At 40.0% G+C, this 19,454-nt stretch overlaps 1 protein-coding gene across 1 annotated transcript in view; it reads right to left on the bottom strand.

Annotated features, from left to right (window-relative positions):
- Positions 1-19,454, bottom strand: part of VWA3B (von Willebrand factor A domain containing 3B) — a 254,011-nt gene that overhangs the window by 68,967 nt on the left and 165,590 nt on the right. The window contains 4 exon segments of the mRNA XM_078348699.1: positions 8,634-8,790; positions 8,876-8,963; positions 10,570-10,689; positions 15,078-15,235. Coding sequence (XP_078204825.1) covers positions 8,634-8,790; positions 8,876-8,963; positions 10,570-10,689; positions 15,078-15,235 — 523 coding nt within the window.

The following is a 19,454-nucleotide window of genomic DNA, read 5'->3' as shown; positions in this document are numbered from 1 at the left end:
GGAAGTCTGCTGTAAATAGCTCCCAAAATTTGCTAAGTTTGGCACAATTGTAAATCAATACCACAGAAAATTTAGCAACATTACAACATTTCACCACGATCAGCTTGACTCCCGACTCAATGTACTTAAGAAAAACCCACTGTTTCGTGTTCCACTTCCCTCTTTTGTGGATTTCAACCTCGTGCCTTTCGTGGCCATTGTGGGCTTCAGTGCGGTAGTAGCTCAGATTTGGCTTGTGTGCACCCACTCTTCTTCCTTTCCACATGCAGATCCAGGGAAAGACAAAGTCATACTCCACACTTCGAGTCTGACATCTTAGTTTTTACAACATGGTGGCCATGTGGAGATCACAAGGAAATGTTCTCTTCATGATGTCAAATTTAGTGTGACTATGAGGTCATAAAGGGCATTCTCATAAGGACTTGGGGGACAGAATCATGGCACCTCAGCTTCTCTAAGAAAGCAAGTGGGGAGAGAGCTGAGGTTAATGAAGATATTGAGAGCTCTGTTTGAGAGGGAATAAAACTACCTGATCATGGCACCTTGAAAAATGTATACTTATTACTGTTATAAGGCAAATCGAACATAACTAATGAGGACTCTTCTGGATAATATTTGATTTTAAAAAGGGAGGCTTAAGGTATTACCTACTTTAATTCAATTATCTTGAGGTTAACCTAGAAGCCTTATCAAATTGGCATGAATAATTATACCATGTGTGACAAGATTATAACCAGCAGAAAGGTAGAAGTAGCGATAGCAATGGGATGGAGGATGCAGAGAGACATTCACTGACCATAAAGGCAGAAGGAATTGCTGGGATGCATGAACAGGCCAATTTGGGCTGATTCTGTTAGAATTCTTCCCACTGTGAGATGAAATACTTGGCAAGTAACCACTGTACTCAGTAGTGATTATCAATAGTGATAATATTTATCCTTAGTCTCTGGCAGGCACTAAGCATGCTACATATTTTATTATTCAAACCCTCTAGAGACAAATGCATTTAATTGCAGCTTCATTATATATCTTTCCTCTTCACCAAACTTTATAAGCCTTTATTCCCCTTTAAAAGTATTAGTTTCTAGAACAATACATGTACAAAATAATCATTTATTGAACAAATGAAAAACTAAAACTACATATAAATTAATGGCTGAGATTCAAAACTTCTTCTAAGTTTATCATATTATAAAATATAATTTTTTGGATTCCACCAAATTTGAATTTTTTGTAGTTGAGGTATGAGATGAAATGTAACTGCTATTTAAGAGGTATTTGCTAAAAATATGGATAATGTGAAAAATGGTTTAAGAGATATATTTAGGTTATATAAAATAACTATTCACAAATAATAAAAGAATTAAAATTGAAATATCATTTAACAGTGGTTTTTGATATTTTTTGTTTTTACTATTAACTGTTTTAAGGAATAGCAAAGAGATATAGGAAAATGAGCACTCTTTAAAATTCCAAGTAAATTGCCCCCAAATGGGAGGAATAGTTAAACAAACTGTAGTAATTTATATTACTGAGTGTTCATGTAATCACTAAAATTCATCTTGAAATGGCTATTGTAAAAACAGAGTTCATAATATATGCCAAGCTAAGAACACAGAATACCAAACTGCACCACAGCTACTGATTGTTAAAGTAGAAGAGGTAGTATTCCACCTGACAACATTCCAGCAGTGTTTAAAAGCAATAACAAAACATTTTGAAATGAGAAGATACCGTGAAACTGGTGATTATCTATTCTTCAACCCTGACTGAATCCTCCACCTTCACTGTTTTTCAACTGTCACTTTTTCCAATAAATATCCCAGAGCTTATTTATCAGACTGGCCAAGGAGAGGTTCTGATTGGATGTGTGTAATGGAAATGCAAAGGCTGTGCAAATCCCACACAGATGAATCTTTGAATGTAAATGCAATGGCTTTATAGATATTGCAGTTGTGCAAATGGCCAAGTGCCAAAACTTAAATGTCTGCCTTTCAATCTGAAACACCTACGAGTTCCATAGAACAAAGTGAAAGCAGGGCCACAAAATTAGCCGACCAAATGGCGTGTCAATAATATCATTCATAAACCCATAAGAATATGTTACCACAGTATAAATTACATCTCACAGTTTTTCTATCTAAACTTTTAGAAAATAAAACTTGATTCTCAATTTAAGTTTAAATTAATATATTTCAATTAAAACACTGAGCATTTAAACTGGTATAGTAGATAAGTATATGCTAGCATAGAACAATGTTCATGGATAGGTGATTTAAAAATGAAGATACAAAACAGAATGTTTGATTTGACTTCACTGCGATAAAAACAAAAACAAAGAACAAAGTGTTTAGAGATGTATATAAAGAAAGTAAGAAGACCTGGCCACATAACCATGAGATGATGGACTGGATGATAACTATTGCTTCTTTTTTACTTATCAACATTTTCTAATATTTCTATAAATGAATATATACATACGTAGGTTTTGTGAAAATTGTTCTAAATTTTAATTTAAAAAGCTTTTCTATCACTATATAGTTTTGTGTTCATTGCTATTATATTTAAAAGCAACAAAATGTCATGACTTGATAGCACCCCTAGCCTCTTTGCACTCAACATTCCTTGTCAGCTAAATGGTGAAATGAATAGCCACTTCACAGGTCACTCTAAATTTTAGATGAGATATTTGACCATATCAAATGCTTTACTCAGAACCAAGTATGTGATGAGGGTGCATCACATACTAGATTAGGGACCTTGCCATGGTCCTTCAGGAGTAAATGACAGAGCTGGAGCACAAATCCAGGATATCTGGCTACAAAGGTATGTACAGAATCCCGAGAAGGATGGACAACACAGGAAGTCTTGAAGGGATGCTGTAAAAGACATTACGATAACGATGATGATGATGGGTGATGATGTAGATTCTCCAGTGGTACAGACTCATCTTCCAAAATTCTTTCAATGTTTTTCAAAGCAACCAGCAATAAACAGCATTTCTAGGTTAATTATATCGCTAAATCAGTCTTATTCTGTATATGACTTGGGGACAAGTTAATAATTTCAGAAGAGCTAAGATAAAATTACCAAATCCATTTTGTATCTTGTAATGAGGAGTTGCTAGGGCAACCTCTTTGCTCAGTACCTCATTTCCAAAGTGACTGATTTGATGCTGGTCCAGGAAACACTGAAAACCAAAACAGCATTGTGTTCCAGAAGAAGAAAGAATCCATACATCAGTGATGAATGAAACAAAGCGCTGGGGACAAAGACACTGCTTTACAACTCTATGCAGACAGATGTGGCTGTGCACAGAACATAGGAGGAAGAGGCAATTACGATTCTCAGTGAAGTGAGTTCAGATTCTAGTGTGTTTCCTTTTCAACTCCATTCTACTTTTTGTCCGCTTTTTCACAAAGGTCCAAATATCAAAAAGGTATACATCCCATGAAGTGGGAAATATTTTAGATTATTATTTTGTTATTCTTTCCATTTATAGCTGAGGGTGTCTTCCAGTCAGAGAAAATATTAGGGAATCAAAGATACAAACGTGCTTTGGATGTGAGATTGGAGATCACTGCAGCATGTGCCTGTCATCACGATGAGTCTTACTAAGAATAAGGGAGGGCAAGTGTGCTGTGCAGTGCCTGCCTATGTGCAGGTTGGCATGAGAACTCACAATGCCACAAAAGGCACCAAGCACAAGTGCCCTTGGGATGCACTTGAGAACTGTTCATCCCCTCCCCTTAGCTTTGTGTTCTAGAGACAGAAGACTAGAATGTGCTCCTAAAGAATAGGACACTCATCCTTTGTTTTCCTTCTGCTTGACATTCCAGGCTGGAGTCTGGAGAATCACTCTTGGCATTTTTCTCTCTCTCAGCCCCACATCATTGACTTGACTTTATAAAGAGCTTTGGGTCCATCCCCAGTGTTCCAGCCACACAGCCTACTGGTTCCAGCCACCTAGACTCTGCCTCCTGACTGGCCCCATCTCCCCAGCCTCATGCCTCTTCAACTGTTCTCTGTTAGCTAAAGCTCCAAATTAATCTCTCTCCTCTGCTAAAAACCCCTCTATTCCCTTCAGGATGAAGTCCAACATCCTTAACTCAATCAAGGCCCTTTCTTCAACAGCTTTATCACCTTCTCCTCTCACACTAAACTTCCTCTGGAATGACAAATGTTCTCTGTCCCTTAGGCTTCCCCAGAGCTCCTCCACTGCCTGGGACTCTCTTTCCCATCTCTCCACCTTCATACCTCCTTCTCTTCCCCTCAGGTCTGAGCTCGGATGCCACTAGCTAAGGCAAACCTTCTGTGGCAACTAAAACCACGTTAGGGTTCTCTTCTGCATCTTCACTCAGCACTTCCCACTCGTCACATTGAACTAGAACTTCACTCATTTTCATTTTTATTTCTTCCTGAGACTGTCCGTTGTGCTTAGGGAGAAATGTTGGCTTTCCTTTTTGGCACTGTATTGCAGAGCACAACACAGGCATACAATAGGCCTTTAAATGTATTAAATAAGTTTATAATGAAAGCCAACCTTTTAAGTGCCTACTAAGTACTTTCCACTGTATGCATTACTTCTTTTAACCCCATAACAACCTCAGAGTAGGCATATTATTATTCATAGAGTATAGATATATCATATGCCTCTCAGAGAAACAGTTTTTAAATGTTGAACTGAATATTAAGTTTGCTTCTTCAGCATATGAGCCAATGAGGAAAGAACAGGCTGAATAAAGATCTTATGTCTGCATACTACTTTCAGGGTTTTCAAAACATTTCTATACACCTTGGACTAATGATTACCAAGTATTATACAGAGTTTCTCTTAGGAAGAGAGTATTATTTTACTCTGTCTGTGGAGATATACTAGTAAAAATGTACAATGAATCTGGAGGATGATTTGAATTACCAAAATTTAAAATGTACATACCCTTTGGGTCCAGTCATCTGACTTGAGGGAATTTATTCTGAAGACAGATTTATACATGTGCCCAAAAATCTATGTGCAAAGAAACCTGTTACAGGAATGTTTGTAAGAGGGGAAGGAAGGACACAATGTAAATATCCATTCATAATGGGGAAGAACCTTGCAACTATAGGCATGAGACCATCTACCTGTGTGAAAAGAACTCTAAGACAAAATGTTTAAAATAGGTACAAAAATAGTAAATATATATGGTATTATCTTATTCATGCTTATTAAAGTTCTTATGTGTCTATGTATAAATGTGTTATCTGTGCACATACTGACATGCGTATGTAGAAGAAGAATTGGAAATTCCAAAACTATTCAATGTGTTTCCTTCATGGATTGGAGTGGTTGTGAGAGAAGCCTCCTCTAAAGACTTCAGTATTGTTTAAATTTCATATACTCAGAATTAGTCATATATTACTTATCAGATAAAAATAAAGTAGCCAATTAAAAATTAAGTTCCCATTACATTTACATTATTTTATTATTTGCTTTCAGGTCTGCTTTTCTTAATATTTTTCTCAGTGTATAATTAATATATGTTCAGAATTCAAGTATTAGAATAAAAATTTTAAAGTACATTTAAAAAAACAACCATGGGAGGCCAAGGTGGGCGGATCACGAGGTCAAGAGATCAAGACCATCCTGGCTAACATGGTGAAACTCCATCTCTACTAAAAATACAAAAAAATTAACTGGGCATGGTGGCGTGTGCCTGTAATCCCAGTTACTCTGGAGGCTGAGGCAGGAGAATCGCTTGAACCTGCGAGGCGGAGGTTGCAGTGAGCCGAGTTCGTGCCACTGCACTCCAGCCTGGAGCTTGATGATGGAGTGAGACTCTGTCTCAAAAAAAAAAAAAAAAAAAAACACAAAAAAACCCACCAAACCTCTCCAACAATCTCACCATGCTAAACTGTTAACATTTTGGTAAAAGAAAAAAGGGAGGGAAAGAAAAAGTACCATGTCTGGATCAGTCACATGTACAACCAAATTTCTAACATACTATATACTCTGATTTATTTCATTTAGCATATTTCATTTAGCATGAGGGCTTTCAATCATGTCATTACTTATTCTTCAGAAATGAGATATTTGCCGAATGTATGACATTCCATTATATGAATTTGTGGTGTTTTCTATTGTTGGCTATAAGGCAGCAGTATTATCCTCTGCACATATTCTTCAGTATCTCTAATTATTTCCTTACACAGATTCCTAGTAATACATTAATTTACTGGGGTAAATATAAGCCCTTAAGTCTTCTGAACATTTTACACTAAGAATGCACCAATTTATACTCTCACTAGCAAAATGTAAGTGTCCATTCCACCCTTATTGCCATTACTGCTTATCAGTACTTTTTAACCTCACCAATTTGATGGGGGAGGTGGTATCTAACTGATTTTCAATTTGTATTTTTAAGTGCATATATTTGGTTACCAGTAAAGTTAAATATTTTCGTATATGGTTTTGACTTTTTTCTTTTTTTCCTAAATTTTCCAGTGGGGTATTTATCATTTTCTCATTCCCTTATGATATGGATGTGTGTGCCAGAGTGTTTGCAGACTGAACACAAATTCATACACACACAGTGATTTATACTGACACACAATGTAAGATATTACTTTATGACCCTTTTTGTCTGTCATATGTGTTACAGGTATTTTTCTGAGATTTGCCTTTATTCTATACATATGTTTTTAGGCAAAATAACATTTTTTCTTACTCAGCCTATAAATCTTTCCTTTATGGTTCTTCCTTGAATTTTATGCTTCTGTTTCCCTACCCTACCATATTTTTTTCAAGAACTTTACTTTTCACTCTAGCTCAGGTTGTTGGGACATTTAGAAGGAGGCATAATAAGCCCAAGAAAATTCTATTTCCAAGTATAGTTCACTAAACATATTTTGTCCTAAATAAAACTCAAGAATAGGAATATAACTGCAGAGAATATGAAGAAGTTATCCCCAAACCCCCTAGAAGAAATATATCACTGTTCAGTTTCTCTCTGTTGCTTCTAGAAGAAGTCAAGTTCAAGTGATATCTGAACTTGATATCTGAGTGATATCTGTGAGTTGATATCTGACTAATCAGGTATAAATCAAATCTGCCAATCCCAAGGGTAATAGCCAGGGACAGGACCACTCACCTTGAGACAAAGCAGCCAGGAACCAGCCTAGAGGAGAACACACACACAGCCTCTGGAGGGAGAGTCACTAGTCATGCCTAACTAGGAGGCAGGTGGGCCACCACGGGTGATAATTTTTTAAATGTGCTAATAAAAAAAAAATTCACCAATTTGTCTGCTTCTTCCAATACATCAAATCTCAGCTATTTCAAGGCCAGTTATTTTTTAAAAAAACTTTCTCCTGCCTTTGATCTTTTCAACTTCTTTTTATGGAAAATTTCAAATGTACAAAAAAGCAGAAAGAATAGTAAAACTACCCTCCTCAACAAGTCTTAATCCAAATGTAACAGCGATCAACACACGGTCAATCTATTTTATCTACTTCCTCCCCTGCCCCACCCCCCCCACTCCCACCACCCCAATTATTATAAAGCAAACCCCAAGCATCTTATCATTTCCTCTGCAAAGATTTCAGCAGGAGACAGGTCTTTTAAGGATATTGTTTCCATTCAGTGACTGCAAAGACTGAAATGTTTTTATTTAAATCGTTAGTTGCTGTTGTATTTGCCAGGAACCACTGAGGTTCAGTCTTCATGTTCTCATTTTTTTGGTGCTCTTCATCCCGCTGCAGTCTGACCTGAGATTAGCTGTTCCACTGAAATTATTCTTGTAAAGATGAGCATTTCCTTGTTGCCAAATTCAGTGCTAAGTTTTCAATACTTCCTTGACCTTCCTCCACATTTAACCTACCACGCCCTCTTGGGACCTGCCTAGGACAGTCTGGTGGTTCTTTTGCTAGCATGTGGCTTGCTCACTTGCCCTCTTAACTTTTTCCTTTGAAGGCTTTTTGAGGCAAAAGATGCCACTCAATTTAGGAAGAGAAGGTAAGGAAAGGAAGGACATAATCTCTCCAAGTCCTCCCTTTCCTTTCATAAGGAATGATACTTGATGTTCACTCACGACTCTGACCTAGAGTTTTCAAACATTTCTGCATCCCCACACTTCTATCCATTATTAATGAACCATGAAGTACCAATCCAACAAAGGTCAGTTTCCTCTCAGCTTAAAAAGAGAATTTTTATTTTCATTGTTTTTGAGACAAGATCTCGCTTTGTCACCCAGGCAATCATTGCTCACTGCAGCCTCAACCTCTCAGGCTCAAGAGATCCTCCCATCTCAGTCCCCCAAGTAGCTGCAACTACATGTGTGTGCCACCATGCCTGGCTAATTTTTGTACTTTTTGTAGAAACAGGGTTTTGCAATGTTGCCCAGGCTGGTCTCGAACTCCTGAATTCAAGGGATCTGCTCACCTCAGCCTCCCAAAGTGTTGGGATTAAAGGCATTAACCACCACACCCAAATTCTTAAGAGAGTCTCTCTCTCCCTTTTACTGCCTTTGCAAATAATTTTTCCCCCAATGGCTAAAATGCATTTCTGTTACAACCATATAAGAAATTGGACTGCTTTTCATTGGAGCAGAAAATGAAAATGATCTCAAGTAGGGACATATAGACAATCGGTTTACCTCATCAAAGACCTTAGACATGACATGCTTGTCCAGGACGGGAACATAGGTGGAGCTGTGGGGGACCGCCGCCACTGACAAGGCATCCATGAGGGTGAGTTTCTTGGCAACCAAGCCATAGGTCTTGAGCCAGTTTTCTGAAGACACATCTGAAGAACTAAGAATATGAGGTGGTGTTTTAAATTTAATGATTAACCAATAAAAGCATAACAGAACTGTCTTCGTCAAATTAAATAACTCACTCGTAGTCATAAACCTGGCTTCCTTCTTGGGTCACCCTTTCTGATGACTGGTCATCCAGACACTCCTCAGCCAGCAGGATGCTTCTGTCTGTGGAAGGGGAAGGCAGTTCTATGTTTTCCTTATATATGGGTTTTACATAAAATGCAAAGGGATCACACCTGTCGGGGTCCAGCTGTGACTGAGAGTTCATAAATGGACCACATTTCAGAGAACATATCTTGATGTGTCAGAGCAGGCTCTCAGGCAAGTTTCCTTTGCAATTACAGACCAATGCATGGATAAATATAGCACTACATTGTTTTGAGACAACGAGACATATTCATTCTTTCATTTGGAAAACACACAACTCTAAAAGGTGTTCAATAAAAACACCGTTAACCGATGATTGTTCAGTATCAACCTTTGAGATTCCTCCAAATTACACAAGAGAGCCTTGATCAACATTTTCATTTCTGATAGATTGTTTTGTGGTTCTTCAGCTTATGTAGAAAACCAAACAACCTGTTAGGTCCTGTTTAGTTGTACGTTCAAATTTTCAAATTAATATTTGGGGTTTTAAATATATCCTTATATAAATGTGTATTTATAAATGAAAAAGGATATCTGTTGAAAGAGCCACATTCAGAAGGAGGCGTGTTGTTGTACGTGAGCTAGTTAAATAACTAAGAAATCATATCCCAATCATCATTTGAAAAGCCCTTTAAGGCATGTGCATGTAGACCACTTAGGAAATGTGGCAGGTTAACTGAAAATGAGCCACTGTGCCCGGCCCAAATCCCAGCACTTTGGGAGGCCAAGGTGGGTGGATCACCTAAGGTCATGAATTTGAGACGAACCTGACCAATATGGTGAAACCCCATTACTACTAAAAATACAAAAATTATCTGGGACCTGTAATTCCAGATACTTGGGAGGCTGAGACAGGAGAATCACTTGAACTGGGGAGGCAGAGGTTTCAGTGAGCCAAGGTCCTGCCACTGCACTCCAGTCTGAGTAACAGAGTGAGACCCTGTCTCAAAAAAAAAAAAAAAAAAAAACTGAGGAAAAGACATCACACAGATCAGCACTGAAGAAAGCAGAGTTCAATTAAACTATGACTGAGGAGCCACCGGTGTATATTTGCCACTCAGCCACTTCCTACTCCCTAGGGGATTGTATGTATGTGTGTATTGAACTGGTATTTTTAATTTATCAACTATTTGAAACATAAGAATAATATTACAGGCATTAAACTTTTCAAAAAAATTACTTTAAGATTAATAATTTTATCAATAGTAATAAAAATTGAGTGAAAAAAATCACATTTTCCTCATATGCAGTCCCCAAAAGGCTGACAATTTGGAGCAGAGAGGGGCTCATCTGATAGCAACATGCATTAAATAAAGGAAAGAAAATAAACCAACTATGAAAAATGACAGTTTCAAAATCAAACCATGGAGGGCCAGCAGCAGGACCATAGTTATGTGAGCCACGTGTGTATTAAATACCCAGGCACAATAAGCACAAGGCCAGCTCTCAGAAAACCCAGGTCATAATGCAGGCAGACCTGACTTAGAAGGGATTCCTTTGAATAGGAAGCAACCTGGGCTTATTTTAAAATATGATTTACCCAACATATCTACACCCAGCCCTTTCTGGAACAGGTACACTGGGGAAAGGGAGGCTGGCTGACCAGAGACTCTTTCTGGCTTGCCTTTGTCATTTAGAGCAGTCCTCCGGCTGCTGGCATTAGAGAGGCCATCCTTCCTTTCACTGCAAGCTGAGCTCCTGAGGGAGGACATCTGGCTTCTGAGCAGGCTGGTTTTGGTTGATTCTGTTGGTATCACAGGGAGAAGTTAAAGGAATTGGGGATGGAAGGAGATATTTTACATACAACTATTTTATCAGCTCCTTAAAGTAAGAATGCAACCTTAGTTCCCAACCTGCCACAAACTGAATGCTCCGGGATGCCCTGCTCCCTTTATCTGAATTCAAGCTGGGCCTCTCTTGCAGAGAAGTCAGCTTCCGTGCTCATTCAGGCTGTCGGCAGAACCCAGCTCCTTGCAGTTGTAGGGCTGAGGCCCCATTTCCTTGCTGGCTGTAACCCAGGGGCCTCGCTCAGCTGCTTAAAGCACCCATATTACTTCTCACACAACTCTTCTATCTTCGAGCCAGGAATAGCACATTGAATTCCTCTTGTGATTTAAATCTCTCTGACTTTCTCTTCTTCCACCAGCTGGAAATAGCTCCTGCTTTTCACGGCTCCCACGGTTACACTGGACCCACCTAGATAACCCCGTCTAGGTCAGCATAACCTGGTCATGAGAGTGACGTCTCATCATATTCAAAGGTTGCAGGGTTTAGGGTAGGACATCTTTGGTAAGCCATTCTAGAAATTCTGCCCACCGCAATTGCCAATCAGATTTTTATGTTATTTTCTAACCTCTGATGTGCTCCTTCTACAGGCAAATGACAACTTAGCAAATATTGACCTTGAATCTGTGGCTTTAGAGGACAATGAGCCGGCACTGGGTCATCTTGACTAGTTTTTATATTTGATAACATAAACCACACTAATTGTAAGTGTAGTCTGTACTTCATAATTTAGAGGCCTTAGAAGTACCTAGAACCAAGGCTTTATGTCAGCATTCGTGAATGAAATGTGTCTTTGTTCTCACCGGGAGAAGACTTACCGTCTCCTACAAGATATTAGATAGAGTGAAGATTAGCTAGTAATCTGCAAATGGGTATCTTTCTCACAGAAAAGTAACACCAGTGGTCTCCGTGCATAGAGAAGGAGTGTGCTATATGTAATCATTGTTTTTATAGGCAACGAAAGGGTAAGCCCTGCCTTGGTTGTCTCTGTACCCAGGAGCTAAGAAAGCTAAATTTTCTTAGGAGCTATGTCTGTGAGAGAAAGGTAACAATCCAAATCAGAGAGCTGAGCTCCTGCTGCTGTCCACACTGGCAGGCCACCTTGACCAACACTGCCAGGCAGAACAACCTGATTTATGTGAGCCAAATGAAAATGAATTTAGCTCCCCATGTCTTCAAACATAAAAAATACCATTCCCAAAGGCCGCAAATGTGGAATGAAACATTTGTCTGGCAGTGGATTCAAGCGTTTAGCTCCTCCCCTGACTCTGTGGGATCATCATGGCATTTCATCAGTCCTCAACATCACAAATGGAAACAAAACAGAAACTCAGCATCTGATTGTCTCCCAATACCAAACGTCCTGAATCTAAGTGAAATGGTGGCAGTGACAATAGGCCATTAAAATGTTTAAGACAAGTAGCAACTCTGGCAAAACTCAGATTCACTGGAGCAGGCGGGCAGGACTGGAAAAAGGGATGCAGCCACACAAGGGACCAGTGTGGGAAACCTGTTTGTTCCCATGTAACACGCTGCTCCCTTGTACAGAGATAGCAGGAACATGTGGACAGATCCTGCAGGAGGGGCCAATCTCCAGTTAGTGGCCCATTCCAGGAACCCTCTTGGGCCCTGTGGGTTCAAGGCCCTCTTTCCCTGCCAGTAACATGGGGACACTCTAGAGACAACACTGGGGGAAGCTGCTGCAACTCTCCCCTCAGAGACAGCTAACATCCTGGTCTGAGGGGATCCCTGCTGCCAGCTGAGGCAGCACCAGCAGGGACCAGTAGGAGCCCCAGAAACACCAGAAAAATTAAGCACCAAAATATTTAACAATATCACTGAGCCCGTGAAAATTAAATTGCCATCAGAACCACAGCCCACAAAAGTAGGTCAAGGCCCACATGCTAAATTTAAACAGGGTGACTACTTTCTAAAATAAAATACTTAAATGAGATGCAGAGTTCCTAACATAATAGACAAAATGTCCAGGATACTACCAAAAACCACCCATCATATCAATAACTAGAAAAACAATCATACCTTGAATCAGAAAAAGCAAACGCATGATGCCAACACCAAAGGAAGCGCTTCAACAATTACACATTCTCTGGAAACAAATGAACAGATAGAAAGAAAAGCAAGAACCTCTAGCTACATAGAAAAAGTAAGAAAGAAAGAAGAGAGATCGAAGCACTAACATTGAAAATGAAATAGAGTTCATTGCTAAAGATCTTGCAGCCATTAAAAAGCTAACAAAGATATACAGTAAACAAATCTGCCCTCAAAAATTTGATAAATTAGAAAAAATAGACCAATTACTCAAAAACCACAAACTGCCAAAACTCAACCAAGATGAAATGGACAATATCCCTAAAAGCATTACAGAAATTGCATTTATAATAAAAAATCTGGAAAAGAAGTCCCTAGGCCCAAATGGCTCCATGATAACTTTACTAAACATTCAAAGAAGAATTACATCAATTTCTTCCAGGAATAGAAAAGGAGGGACAATTTTCCAACCCATTTGTGAGGACAGTAGTAGCTTGATACCAAAGCTGGATGAAGATAGTACTAAAAAAGAATAAATAAATAAAACTATAGATCAATAGCTTTCGTGAACTTCGATACCAAAATCCACAACAAAATACTAGCAAATGGAATCCAGCAATGTAGTAAAAGAATTATGCACTGAGACTAAGAGGGAAATATTCCGATATATACAAGGCTGCTTCCTTGTATATATCAATTGATATGTCAATTGATGTCATCCACCATTTTGATAGACTAAAGATGAAAAATCCTACATCAACTGACATAGAAAAAGCATTTGATAAAATCCAGCATCCATTAATGATAAAAAAAAAAAAAACTCTCAGAAAGCTAGAAATGTGTGGATCTTCCTCAACTGGATAAAAATTTAATTTTTTTCTAGAAGTTTTATAGTTTTCTGTTTTACATTTAAATCCATGGTCCACGTGAAGTTAAGGTCAAGTTTCTTTTCCTTTTTTGACTGTAGATCTTGTTTCAGCATCTTTGTTGAAAAGGCTATACTACCTCCATTGAGTTAATTTCGCACCTTTGTCAAAAGCATTCAGGTATATTTGTGTGGTTTAAATCTAGGCTCTATTCCACCAGTTCCCCTGCTAATACCACACTGTTTTGATTGATATGGTTATGCGGTAAGCCTTAATATCCAGTACAGTGATTTCTCCAACTTCATTCTCTTTTTCAAAATTATTTTAGCTATTCTAGAACCTGAAGTTTCTGTACATATTTTAAAATATGCTTGTATGTGTTTATACACACATTTTGGGGATTCTATTAGGAATTTTATTAAACCTATAGATAAATGAGGTGAGAATTGTCATCTATCACACCAATTCATTCAATCTATGAACATGGTGTCTCAATTTATTTAGGTCATCCTTAGTGTCTTACAGCAGAATTATATAACTTTCAGCATACAGATTCTGCATATACTTTGTTACATGTTATTTCATTTTATTTGGAGCAATTATGGATGACTTTAATATAGGTTGCTGCATGTTCACTGTTAGCATATCAAAATGCAATTGTTCTTGTGTGTCCTGTAGTAAGACACCTTGCTCAACTCAGTAGCTAATTTTGGTACATCCCTTGCTGTTTTCTACATAGACAATATGATATCTGCAAATAAGGACAGTTTTATTTCTTCCTCTCTACCCTTTCTGGCTTTATTTCTTCTTCTTGCCTTGTTGCAGTGGCTAGACTTCCCATGCTATGTTGAATAGGATGGTGAGAGTAGGCATCCTTTTCCCCAATTTTAGGGGGAAATAATTCAGTCTTTCACCATTTAGCTTGATTTTAGCTGTAGGAAGAGTGTGCAAGGAAGGTGGGTGTGGTTATAAAAGGGCAGCATGAAGGATCCCCGTGGTGATGACTCTTCTGTACCTTGACTCTAGTGGTAGAAACACAAACCTACACGTGATAAAACTGTGGAGACCTAAACACAGACTGTCAGACACACACACACACACACACACACACACTCACTCTCTCTCTCTCTCTCTCTCTCGGTACAAGTAAAACTGGGACAATTTGAATAAGACCTGTGGATTGTATCAATATCAATATCTTGGTGTCAATGTTGTACTATTATTTTGCAAGATGTTGCCATTGGGGAAAAGAGGATGAAGGGTAAGTAGACATTAGATCATGTGAATGTATAATTATTTTAATAAAAATATTAATTTTAAAAACACATAGGTTTAGTGCTTTTTAAAAGTATTATGTGGGTTTAGGTTGATTCTATCTTCTTGCCTTGAAGAGAAACCAGCAAAAGAGTCAAGCCGTTTTGTTCACTGATACCTGCATGGAGGACTTTCTTTTTCTGAACCTTTTGATCTGAAAGGCCCCATTGTCCCTTCAACATATTCAGGGATGAAGTTTGTGTTGAACTGACATCCGATTGAGGCTTTGCACATTTTTCTAGGGTTGAAACCATAGAACAGATTTCTTTTTGATGCCTGTTTTGGTTTAGATTAAAAGAACAAAAAAAGAGAGAGAAAAGAACATTTTCATCAAGAAGGCAGAGTTAAGTCAATACATTCATGTTGAACACTGCAAACTTAAAGAAGTGAGCCTTCCCCCATCTGGGTGAATATAAAAATAGTCATTTATCCCTGACCCATGCAGAAGAGTGGACGGGGCCCAGCCTTCGAGTCAGAAGATACAGCCCACATCACAGGTCTGGTCCTTCCCGGCTCTGTGACCTCAGTCATGTCACTCAGTCCTCTCTAAACTTCTTCACTTTCCTCATCTATCAACTGCAGGAAATGTCACCTGAACACCTATATAGTGACTACATGGGGCTGACATGAGGATTAATAGGAGGGAAAGCCGGTTATAAGCAAGTAAGCACTGCAGAAACCCATTCTCTAACCAAGTGTCTACCAGCAAGAACTTATAAAAGCCAGAGACAGGAACTCCTGCCTTGGACCTCCCATGCTGGCACAAGACCACAGGGAACCATTCTGGAGAATGGAGGGATTCCAGAAATGCTTGTGTGTTTTCCCAGACATGAGTTTCTCTGAAGCTCTGAAGACTGCAATCATAGAAAGGAAAACTTCTAGAGCAACCTTCTGCTCCAACACTGTGACGTGTGCCCTCCCTCCTGCACCACTGCCCCTCAATGCCTCTGTGGAGTACCTGCCCTGGGTTCCATAGCCCTCTGTGGGTCTGTGCCTGCACTGTGCTCCCCATGGCAGAAGGAACCAGGCTAACATTCGTCTGTGGACCTCAGTTCTCTTACTGCATGCTTTGTACTCAATAAAAGGCTTCTCATTGACTTAATTCTTAGTTTATTTGTTCAAATGTTTGAAGTTTAGAAGCTCTGTCTGTGCTTTCCCAAATACTTAAAAAACAATGCCATAGAATGAGCTCTTCACAACTAGCAGGGGTGGATGCAAGGGAGCGCTGAGCAGAGGGAAGAGGCAGTGCAGTTCAGCATGAGTCCTTAATTAAGAGAATCATTTTAATTATTGTACAAACCCAGATATCTAGTTTTTTCTTAAAAAAAGTTCACCGGGGGGAGGACTTAAGATGGCGCTGTGAGAACAACCCAGGATCGGAGCTCGCGTTGAATCCACAAACGGTGAGTCAGAGCTGCATTTCCAGACTGATCTTTGTTGCCCACAGAACGGGGAAACTCCCAAGTATAAAAAAGACACGGGACGCCAGGCAGTAGGTCTGCCTGGCGAAGCCGGCAGCTGGGGCGGCGGCGGCCGGCCCTACCCAGCAATCCCCACAGGGCGCGCTTGTCCGGGTGCCCTGTTGAACCGGCAACCTGAGACTTGAGAGGGCTGGACTTGAGACTGAACGAGACTTGGACAGTAGGCCAGCCCAGGGGATTGCAGGGACAGATCGTTTGGGATACCCAGTGGGACGAACAAAACCGCGATTTCAAACTATCCCGAGCAGACGGTCGGAGACGCTCTGTGGGGGAGGGGCGTCCACCACTACTGAGGCAACCCGCCCCAAATGAGATACATGCCCACTGCTGACGCAGCCAGCCGTGGCCGAGGCAACCTGCCCCAACTGAGATACACGCCCACTGCTGATGCAGCCAGCTGTTGCCGAGGCAACCCGTCCCTACTGAGATACACGCCCACTGCTGACGCAGCCTGCCATTGCAGAGGCAACACGCTACAATGAAGAGACTCCGCCGCAGGGTGTGGCGGAGACCACAGCAGAGCCTGCAGGAACAGGGCGAATCACACAACAGCAGGGCAGAGCCTCGGCAGCCAAACAGTGGCTAGTCTGCCTTCTAGCTGGGCGGGACACCTCATCGGAAATCCAAAAATAAAGCCCAAACCCCTCAACACAGAGCATTTGAGAAAAAAAAAGGGTTTTTTAATGAGCTCTGTTGCAGCAGAATCAAACATAGCAGCCTAACAGCCCTGAATGAACAACAGAGCGCACAGCTCAGCAATTAAGCCCCTATAAAGCACAAACTGTCTCCTCAAGCAGCTCCCTGACCCCTCTATATCCAAAAGACTGACATTAGGCAGGCATCATCCTGGGACAAAGATAACAGAAAAAGAAACTGGTAGCATCCCACGCTGCGCCACAGATGCTAGAGGTGCACCCCAGACAAGCAGGGTCTGGAGCGGACCTCAGCAGTCGTACAGCGAAGGGGCTAGACTGGTAGAAGGAAAACCAAGCAAAAGAAATACTTCATCATCAACACTCTGGGTGTCCACTCAGAGACCCAATCGAAAAGTCAGCAACTACGCAGACAACCAGCGGACAAATCCACAAAGATGGGAAGAAACCAGTGCAAAAAGGAGGAAAACACCAGAAACCAGAACACCTCGCCTCCTAGAAAGGACCAAAGCTCCTCACCAGCAAGGGAACAAAGCTGGACGGAGAATGACTGTGACGAAATGACGGAATTAGACTTCAGAAGATGGATAATGAGAAACTTTTGTGAGCTAAAAGATCATATATTAAATCAATGCAAAGAAACTAAGAACCTTGAAAAAAGATTTGAAAAAAGATTCGAGGAAATGATAACAAGAATGGATACCTTAGAGAGGAATATGAATGAATTAAAGGAGCTGAAAAACACAATACGAGAACTTCGCGAAGCAAACACAAGTTTCAATAGCCAAATTGACCAAGCAGAAGAAAGAATATCTGAAGTCGAAGACCAACTCAATGAAATAAAACGAGAAACCAAGATCAGAGAAAAAAGCGCAAAAAGGAATGAACAAAGTCTCCAAGAAATGTGGGACTATGTGAAAAGACCTAACCTACATTTGATAGGTGTACCAGAAGGGGACGAAGAGAATGAATCCAAGCTGGAAAATACTCTTCAGGACATCATCCAGGAAAATTTCCCCCACCTAGCAAGACAGGCCAACACTCAATTGCAGGAAATACAGACAACACCACAAAGATATTCCGCAAGAAGAGCAACCCCAAGGCACATAATCGTCAGATTCAACAAGGTTGAAATAAAGGAGAAAATACTAAGGGCAGCCAGAGAGAAAGGTCGGGTCACCCACAAAGGGAAGCCCATCAGACTCACAGCAGATCTCTCAGCAGAAACACAAGCCAGAAGAGAGTGGGGGCCAATATTCAACATTCTTAAAGAAAAGAACTTTCAACCCAGAATTTCATATCCAGCCAAACTGAGCTTCAGAAGTGAAGGAAAAATAAAATCCTTTGCGAACAAGCAAGTACTCAGAGATTTTGTCACCACCAGGCCTGCTTTACAAGAGCTCCTAAAAGAGGCACTACACATAGAAAGGATCAACCAGTACCAGCCATTCCAAAATCACACTGAATGCTAAAGAGCTTCAACATAATGAAGAATCTACAACAACTAACAGGCAAAACAGCCACTTAGCATCAAAATGGCAGTATCAAATTCACACATAACAATACTAACCCTAAATGTAAATGGACTAAATGCACCAATCAAAAGACACAGACTGGCAAATTGGATAAAACTCTAAAACCCATCAGTGTGCTGTATCCAGGAAACCCATCTCACATGCAAGGATACACAAAGGCTCAAAATAAAGGGATGGAGGAAGATTTACCAAGCTAATACAAAGCAAAAAAAAGCAGGAGTTGCAATTCTCATCTCTGATAAAATAGACTTTAAAGCAACAAAGATCAAAAGAGACAAAGAAGGCCATTACATAATGGTAAAAGGATCAATACAACAAGAAGAGCTAACGATCCTAAACATATATGGACCCAATGCAGGAGCACCCAGATACATAAGGCAAGTTCTTAATGACTTACAAAAGGACTTAGACTCCCACACAATAATAGTGGGAGACTTTAACACTCCACTATCAATACTAGACAGATCAACCAGACAGAAAATCAACAAGGATATCCAGGGCTTGAACTCAGACCTGGAGCAAGCAAACCTGATAGACATTTACAGAACTCTCCACCCCAAATCCACAGAATACACATTCTTCTCAGCACCACATCACACCCACTCTAAAATTGACCACATAATTGGAAGGAAAGCACTGCTCAACAAATGCAAAACAACTGAAATCATAACAAACAGCCTCTCAGACCATAGTGCAATCAAGCTAGAACTCAGAATTCAGAAACCCACCCAGAACCACACAGCTTCATGGAAACTGAACAACTGGCTCTTGAATGTTGACTGGGTAAACAACGAAATGAAGGCAGAAATAAAGAAGTTCTTCGAAA

This window comes from Callithrix jacchus, chromosome 14, assembly GCF_049354715.1.
Source record: "Callithrix jacchus isolate 240 chromosome 14, calJac240_pri, whole genome shotgun sequence".
NCBI classification, from domain to species: Eukaryota; Metazoa; Chordata; class Mammalia; order Primates; family Cebidae; genus Callithrix; species Callithrix jacchus.
This window is presented reverse-complemented; position numbering and strand designations above follow the sequence as displayed.